General features: G+C 41.6%; 1 protein-coding gene across 1 annotated transcript in view; it reads right to left on the minus strand.

Moving 5' to 3' along the window:
• The window catches only part of LOC122803792, a 53760-nt gene extending 46353 nt beyond the window's left edge, over positions 1-7407 (minus strand). The window contains exons 1-2 of the mRNA XM_044073479.1: positions 7324-7407; positions 2786-2871 (exon numbers count right to left, since the gene is read on the minus strand). Of these exons, the coding sequence (XP_043929414.1) occupies positions 2786-2871; positions 7324-7407 (170 nt within the window). The remainder of the gene's footprint in view (positions 1-2785; positions 2872-7323) is intronic.
• Positions 7408-9406: the final 1999 nt, after the last annotated feature.

A 9406-nucleotide genomic window follows, 5' to 3' on the forward strand; every position in this document is an offset into this window, starting at 1 on the left:
GACTACCAGATTCTTGTGCTGGGAACACTCCTCCAGGGATAGATAGACAGCTCTAAGCTCCCCACTGCCACTGGTGAACAAAGAAGCCTCCCTTTATTCAAGAAAGGAAATGGGCAACACAGGAACTTTCCAAAAGTCCAGAATACAGCAAAGCCTGTATTTGGACTACTCTAGGTCAGGAAAGATGAGAAATAAGGATATTTTTTTTTTGTTTTTTTTCTTTTTTGCAACAAACAGCAAGAAGCAAGAAAATGCAATAAATATGCAACACAGGCTAGCGCACTTGAGTGTGTAGCCTCAACAGATAAATGCAACAAACAAGACAAACTTTAAAAGTGCAGGTGCAAAAACAACTTTAAACAGTTTAAAACAGTTCAAGAAGCAGAAATACTTGCAGTTTAGCTAGATCGGAGAGTTGCCCAGGTAGTAGCAGGAAAAAAAAACACTTTTATCAGGTTAGCAGTCACTCTTTTAGTCTCTCTGCTGCTAGCACCACTCTGCAGGACAACGAGGAGCTTGGCTGAGTAGTAACAAGTGCAAAAACCACGCCAAAGTGGGTTTTATACAGGGGGACTTGCAAGAGCTAGAAATTTGCCCAAAACGGCCAATAGACTACCAGATTCTTGTGCTGGGAACACTCCTCCAGGGATAGATAGGCTGCTCTAAGCTCCCCACTGCCACTGGTGAACAAAGAAGCCTCCCTTTATCCAAGAAAGGAAATGGGCAACACAGGAAATTTCCAAAAGTCCAGAATACAGCAAAGCTTGTATTTGGACTACTCTAGGTCAGGAAAGACCGGAAACAAGGATAATTTTTTTGTTTTTTTCTTTTTTGCAACAAACAGCAGGAAAATGCAACAAATATGTAACACAGGCTAGCGCACTTGAGTGTGTAGCCTCAACAGGTATATGCAACAAACAGGACAAACTTTAAAACTGCAGGTGCAAAAACAACTTTAAACAGTTTAAAACAGTTCAAGAAGCAGAAATACTTGCAGTTTAGCTAGATCGTACAGTCGCCCAGGTAGTAGCAGGAAACAAAACACTTATCAGGTTAGCAGTCACTCTTTTAGCCTCTCTACTGCTAGCACCACTCTGCAGGATCACGAGGAGCTTGGCTGAGTAGTAACAAGTGCAAAAAAACGCGCCAAAGCGGGTTTTATACAGGGGGACTTGAAAGAGCTAGAAACTGGCCCAAAACGGCCAATAGACTACCAGATTCTTGTGCTGGGAACACTTCTCCAGGGATAGATAGGCTGCTCTAAGCTCCCACTGCCACTGGTGAAAAACGAAGCCTCCCTTTATCGAAGAAAGGAAACGGGCAACACAGGAACTTTCCAAAAGTCCAGAATACAGCAAAGCCTGTATTTGGACTACTCTAGGTCAGGAAAGACGGGAAACAAGGATTATTTATTTATTTATTTATTTTTGCAACAAACAGCAGGAAAATTCAATAAATATGTAACACAGGCTAGCGCACTTGAGCGCGTAGCCTCAACAGGTATATGCAACAAACAGGACAAACTTTAAAAGTGCAGGTGCAAAAACAACTTTAAACAGTTTAAAACAGTTCAAGAAGCAGAAATACTTGCCGTTTAGCTAGATCGGACAGTCGCCCAGGTAGTAGCAGGAAAAAAACACTTATCAGGTTAGCAGTAACTCTTTTAGCCTTCTTGCTGCTAGCACCACTCTGCAGGACCACGAGGAGCTTGGCTGAGTAGTAACAAGTGCAAAAACCGCGCTAAAGTAGGTTTTATACAGGGGGACTTGAAAGAGCTAGAAATTGGCCCAAAACGGCCAATAGACTACCAGATTCTGGTGCTGGGAACACTCCTCCAGGGATAGATAGGCTGCTCTAAGCTCCGCACTGCCACTGGTGAACAAAGAAGCCTCCCTTTATCCAAGAAAGGAACTGGGCAACACAGGAAATTTCCAAAAGTCCAGAATACAGCAAAGCCTGTATTTGGACTACTCTAGGTCAGGAAAGATGGGAAACAAGGATCATTTTTTTGTTTTTTTTCTTTTTTGCAACAAACAGCAGGAAAATGCAACAAATATGTAACACAGGCTAGCGCACTTGAGTGTGTAGCCTCAACAGGTATATGCAGACTCTTAGGTATACATCAGCCTCTTAAGTTGTCTTATTAGTTAGTCGTAGTGTTATGGAAAAGAAAGTACTTTTTTTTTAAAGTTAGGGTTACTACATATTATTAAGGTGGTGTGAGGGTGCTTCTCCCTCTGCACCACCTACACATAGCAAACCCTAACAACCACACACCTTAGATTAAAAAAAGTTGCTGTAACACTACCATTAAGTATGAGAGGCTCAAACACACACACACACACACACACACACACACACACACACACACACACACACACACAAGAACTAGCACATACATACACCATTAAATCTATCCTGTTACCTAACCCTTACCTCTAACCCTGAAACATACATTCTCGGACATGCACTACATCTATCCTCTTCTCTAGCCCTCACTTGATAAAATACGAGGACACACACATTCACAGACATACACACATTAACATACATTTTATATATATATATATATATATATATATATATATATATATATATATATATATATATATATATATATTTTTTTTTTTTTTTAACCTGTATACAGACACACACCTACATATGGATTATTCCAAAAACATATATGCCACAAGAAGTAATAATGGAGTAAATGAAATGAAGAGAAAACATAAGGATATAACAGGACAGAAAATAAAAAATGGGTAAGGTAACTAAGAAATGTCACCTGTAGTCAATCATTCCTGTTTTATCTTTGTCCAGTCTCTGTACCAGCTCCTCAATTTGAAAACGATCCAATGGGATAATGGAATGCTATAAGGAAATAAGTAAACAACAGAATCTTATTTGAGGTTAGTACAGTTGTATAAGTAAATTTGTCTTAACAGTTAATGCTTGAACAGATCACTGTTGCAGTAGCCTAAGTTTTCTTCCGAGACATATCCTGCCAAAGAATGGATGTCTGGCTAGCTTCCAAAGCTTTAGGGCACTTCCATGCACTCTGACTGCTGTACAGCTTGAGGATTACTGTATAAAGTCAGTGTTAACAGAAAAATCTGAGCTTTCTTGCCTCAGAATAATAAAAGCTAGACCCTACTATTTAGATGTGTGTCAGCAGAAGAAGATAATGATAAAAAGCACACCCTGGCATAAGAAACAATGAAAAAGGTGTGGGGGTGAAGGGAGGATGTTCCTGCTGCAACAGTGATCTGTTTGAACAGCTACTATTATGGTAAGCTTAGTTACACAGCTATACTCCGTTCATCATCAGATCATTGTTGTAGTACCCTAAGCTATGTGGGACAAATACCAAAACTTAGAATAAAAGGAAGTAAGAAGAAGGATCAGAGTCCAGGATCTCCTAGAGAAGACTTCTAGTAAAGCCTTTCCTTGATCTAGAGAAATAATCAAGTTTATAGTGCTTGGTAAGGAATGCACAGATGACCATGTTGCTGCCGGATCCCATCCGTTTCCAAAAAAATACAGAAGAGGCCAAAGTCCTGGTAGAGAGAGGTCTGACCTTCCCCAGGAAATGTGTCTTATTACAGCAAGAATAACAAAAAGCAATTTCATGAGACTACTATGTAGAAGTTGTCTGTTTTGACACTGACTGTCTCTTTTTTAACTTAGATTGGAAATAAAATGAAAATTATGTGCTTACCATAATAATAGATCTGTGTTTTCTGATTTTCATTTAGTTTAATGCATGGGTTGTCTGATCCAATCAGATCTGACTGCAGCACCATAAACAAAGCTTCATGGATCCAGAGCTCTGACTCCTCCCCTACCCATAATTCCATCCACTCCACCTTAGTACCTCAGATCGAGTTTACCTATCAGCTAGACAATTTAGAGATATAATAACCCTTTCAAGGTTAATTACTAACTTGACAGGTAACATTTAGAAAAGGATCACAGTCTGACAGGACTGTTCACAGACAGCATACAAGTAAGATCCATTTTTTACCAAAAGGCAAGAGATGATAATTTGGAAGGGGACAAGGGATGTTGAACTGGATGAAAATCAGACAACATGGATCTCTCATTATGGTAAGTACATTGATTTTTTTTCTGATGTTGTCTATTTTCAACCGATTCAACACGACACAGATTCCTATGCTGTTCTTACCTGGGTGGTATCATGGAAGGACATTCCTGAGAATGTTGGAACAAAAAGAAGAAGAATGTGATCTACATTGTACATCCAATTTATAATGAGACACAGAGGTGTGAACTGCTGACCAGGTTGCAGCAGGACAAATATCAATGTGAAGTCTTTTCATAAAGGCTGTAGAAGTGACTATTGCCCTTGTGGAATGAGCTTTTGGCTTTCACTGGAGGGACAGACCCTTTTCAGTGAAAACAAAGGAAATACAATCTGGCAACCATCTTGAAAGAATAACCTTAGAAACTGCTTTGCCCAGTTCTGGTCTAGCAAAGGCAATGAACAATTGATCAGATTTCCTGAAGTGTTTCATTCTATGAAGATAAAATCTGAGTTAGGGATGAATGTCTAACATATGCAGAGTATATTCACCTTTGTTGGAGCATCTAGGAAAAAACACTGGCAGATTGATGGATTGGTTTAAATTTGCTTCAGATGCCACTTTAGCATGAAAAGATGTGTTAGCCCTTAAGGAAACTTTGTTCTCATGGAAATCATGTAAGGGGGTTTGAAAGAAAGGGCCTGTAACTGAAATTCTTCTGGCTGATATAATAACCACAAGAAAGGTTGTCTTCCAAGAGAGAGACTTTAAATCTGCTGATGCTGTTGGTTCAAAGGGAGGTTGAGTTAATGCTTGGAGCACATCAGCAATATCCCATGGAAGGACTGGGTCTCTGATTGGCAATCATAAGAGGAATGTTCCCCCTCTAAAAGGCTTTAGCAACTTTTTATGATGCTATGGATGTGTCATTCTGACTTGTGTGGAAATTGAAGATTGTAGCCCTTTGTACTTTGATAGTGGAGAAACTGTAACGACTATGAAAAAGCTCAGACATAAATTCCAGTAAGGAAGAGATGGGTGCTGAAAATAGATCTATTCCTTTTTTAACAGATAAAAAAAAAACTTTTTCCATTTCTTATGATAAATCTTTTTGGTGGACTGTTTCCAAGACACTGGGATAATCTGAGCAACTGATGCTGGAAGTCTGGAGTCTCTGGCTAAAGTCAGAACTGGAGGAACCAAGTGGTTAGCTCCATGGATTTTGGTCCAGAGGAGGCAATCCACCTGGGTGACTCAAGAGATTTGATTACTGATCCAACAGTCATGGGGTATGTACTAGTAGATGCCACGAGAAAGGGAACAATGTTGGGGCCAGAAGGGAGCAATAAGGATCACTCTGGTCTTGTGCCTTCTTGCTTTCTGGATGAATTTGTTCATTAGAGACAACTAGGGAAATACACAAAGGAGACCTGGGAGCCAACTGTGGACTAAAGCGTCCCTTGGTGACTGTCTCCTGTGGAGGGGAGCATAAGTAATTTTGCTTTTCAGGTAGGACACAAAATGATCGCAGCAAGGCTGGCCCAAGAGATGGAAAATTAAAGCTGTCACTGTTGTATTGAAGGACTCATGAGGCATTAAGACTGTTTTCCTTAATTTGTCCGCTAGCACACTGGATGTCCTTGGGATGTGCACTGCTATCAGAAATCAGTGTGAAGACGCTGCCCATTGCCATACCTTCATGGTTTCCCAACAAAGAGTGTACGACTAGCTCCTGCCAGTTTTTTGATGTACCAGACTGCTGGGGAGACATCCAAATTTGTGTCTTCTGTGAATGACTGGGGAGAATATCCTGAAATGTCTGCAATGCTAAGAGGACTGCTGTCATCTCCAAGACACTGATGTTAGGATTGGCTTCTAGATGTGACCAAGAACCTTGGACCATTCTCCATTTGAAATGCCCGCCACCCTAGAAGGAAGGCATCCATGGCTACGACAGCCAATGGTGGATCCATGTGAAAAGGAAGGCCTTCCATCTCTAACAGAGATGTAATCCACTGGCTGATATGATTTCTGCATATTTGAGTAATGCAAATTTTGGTATGTAATGAGTAAACGTTTTGATACCAATGCATAAAAAGAGTCCATTAGAGTACCCTCATGTATCACCTGGATAGTGGAACCAGTAAGACCGTAGAGGCCATTAGATCTAACACTCATAGAATTAACCTGGCTGAGGGTGAAGGATGCTGAAGTACCTGTGTAGCTACCAGGCATAGAAAGAGCACTCTGGAGTGGGGCAATGTGTTACTCTGAGTCCAGGTGGCATCCAATGAATTCTATTTGTTGTGATAGGTCCATATGACTCTTGGGTAAATATATTGTGATTCTTAAGTTTTGCATTAGGTGGTAAAGAAGGCCCAGACTCTGTAACAGGAGATGCTTGGAGTTAGCAGTAAGAAGCCAGTTGTTGAGGTATGAGAAAACTTGAATCCCCAGCAGATATACATGTGCTGCAACCACTGCCATTATCTTGGTGAACACCCTGGGGGCTGTGTTGAAACCAAAAAGCAGCACTCTGAATTGGTAATGACTGGCTCCCAGCCAGAAATGGAGAAACCTCCTGGAACACTTCTCTATCATTATATGATAGTGTGTCTCCTGGAGATCTATTGAGTACATCCAATCGTCCTTCCTTACAAGAGCAAATTGGACTGGATTGTGACCATCTAGAAATTTGTCTGTTTTACAAACTGATTTAAATGACTCAGACCTAAAATGGGTTTGAGGTCCCCTGTCACCTTTGGTACCAAAAATAATTTTGAATAGACTGTAGCCTCTAAATTGTCTTTGGAGACCATTTGGATGACTCATTTTCCTAGCAGCTTGGAAATTGCTGCTGCCGCAGGTTCCCATTGACTGGGTGGAATGGCAAGAACTTTCTTCTTTTTCATTGGGGAGAAAGAAATGGGAATTGAGTAGCTTCTGGAAATTATGTTTAGCACTCAGGAATCTGTTGTTATTTTTTGCCAGGCTTGTAGGTACATGGATAAGCACCCCTCCCCCAACTACCTCCAAAGTGCAGTAGTAGGGTTAACCTTTCAGGAATGCTGGTAGGGCTTTTTAGTGAAGGGACCAAGAAAGCCCTGATTTTGTGGTCCTCCTCTGCCTTTTGAGCAACGTCCATTAGAGTTACTTCCTCCTCTGCCACATCATATCACCCCTCTGATTCCTAGAAAAGGTCTTCTGTGGGGTGGAAAAATGGATTCCCACTGTACAGAAGGTTTTATCATCTTGTTAACTCCTGGTTAGAATGTCTTACCTTTGGCCCAACAAGTGTGAAATCATCAAACAGGGCAGGAAGTCTTAAAGCCTTCAGCAAAGTCACAAAGATGCATCTAGGCATGTCAGCATACAGTAATGTTACTGTCTGCTGTCTTTGCCATACTATCAGCTGCTTTAGATAGCAGTTACATTGTAACATTTTATACAGACTAAAGGGTAGTGAGCTGTACTTTAACAGTCTACTGAACATCCGCAGGTAAGTTACCGGAGACAAACTTGAAGAGTTCTTTAGTCAAGTCTCTCTAGCATTGTGTTACATAAACATATCGTGTTAGAATAGTTCAGTGCTCAGAGGCAAAGGTTACTGAAGCATATGTCCATTTCCCAAACCTGCCCAATCCCTTAGACTTCCTGTTTGGGGAGTGGTGGGCAGAGGATCTTTTTTTCTGATAATGCCTTCTTGGTAGTGGCTGCTACCACCCTGGCATCTACTGGTGGGCTTCTGCTCCAATGGTTCTTGCCCTTGGGTGCTGCCAAGATATTAGCTGGTTTCTTCAGTATAGTTTCCACCAAATCAGGGTCCTTTAATGCTCACTGAGCTATAAGGTCAATCAGGGGATCAACAGGATGGTACTACCCAGGATGAAGCTGGAACCAAAGGCCTCCATGAACATGGTATCACCTGGTGAATGTTCATTTGTGGACCAACTCCCTCATTGTTTAATCAATTCCGGGATCTCACTGAAGGTGACATTTTCTGAGAGGGATAAAGGGGAGCCTTCACCTTCATCCAAATTTGTGTCTTCTGTGAATGACTCTGGGGATGAGTCTATGTGCTTCAGTTTGCACATCTGTTTCCTGTAATCCTGAACTGGTGGATAGTCAGACCGGTTGGAACTACATTGGGAACTCATATAATGAGCCATCTCAGAAGTCCCTGGTTTTGGCTGTCCCTGTTATAATAGAAGAAAAGGAAGAAGATGCAGTATCTTCTTCAGGTTGGGTTGAAGCCAAGCTGAGTGGTAACACCTTTTCTTTTGGCACATGCAAAGCCCACTCAAAAGCCTCGAAGGCAGAAGCCGCCTTTGGCCTTGAGTGAGATCTCCACCTGTCTGAAGAAGAAGTGAACTCCTCGGCATCATCAGTCTTTGGCCACAAAGCTAATCTTGGATCTGAGCTGTCTATGGCCAAAGCCCTGAGAGGGAGAGATGGCTCTGATAACTTTGCAGTTGACACATCCCCTCCAGGCCCAGCACCAATGTTTCTGCTCCAAGACTCTTTCTGATCTGAATGCATCAGAGTTGAAAGGGACAGGAATACACTTGGAGTCGAAGTAGCATTAACTGCTAGTTCCAAGAAAGCACACCAGGGCAGGTTGGATTCAGGATAGCTGGGTCCAATGGATAGACTGGTACCAGAAACAGAGAGAGAGAGAGAGGAAGGGTTGTTGAACCAATACTCTGTGTGTTCAGAGGTGTTAGCACAAACAGAACCTCGAGCTGAATTTGCATTCTCAAGAACTTCCTCAACATTCTATTCACATCTTGATCAGTAAAGCTTCTAGATGAATGAACAGAAGAAGCCACCGAGGGTGGTCTCAAAAATCTGTTTTTCTGCAGAGTAGGAGAATGTAACCTCAGGCTTATAGGTTTAAGTAAGAACTGAAGCCGAGGAGAGGAAGGTCATATCAGAGGTACTGATGGATCCAACCTTGTAGAAACTTTAGGATCTGGACCAGTCAAAGCAATGGTATCCGGAGACCTCTTCCCCTATTTTTCTAACTTTTCTAGATCGCTTTTCTCCTTCTCATTGGATTCTCTTGGCTTGTCTTTGTCCTTGGTCTTGGGTTTGCCCTGCATCTTGGCTGGAGAATAGACAGCAGTGGATGAAGATGATGCATCAAAGAAGGGAAGACTCTGTCTGAAGAGGAAGAAGACCTTTCACTATTAATTTTTCACTTTGATTTTAAAGAGCCCTAGTGCCAAAGGAGGCACAGGTTGTTTCATAATCTTTGTCAAGATGGGCAGCAACCAAACAGTAGACACAAAGAATGCAGATCTTGAGGGGTTTTTGTGCCCACATTTGTCACACTTCTTAAACCCCTGACCGTCAGACATCTT

The sequence above is a fragment of the Protopterus annectens genome, chromosome 6.part0, assembly GCF_019279795.1.
Source record: "Protopterus annectens isolate FY-2018-M chromosome 6.part0, PAN1.0, whole genome shotgun sequence".
NCBI classification, from domain to species: Eukaryota; Metazoa; Chordata; order Ceratodontiformes; family Protopteridae; genus Protopterus; species Protopterus annectens.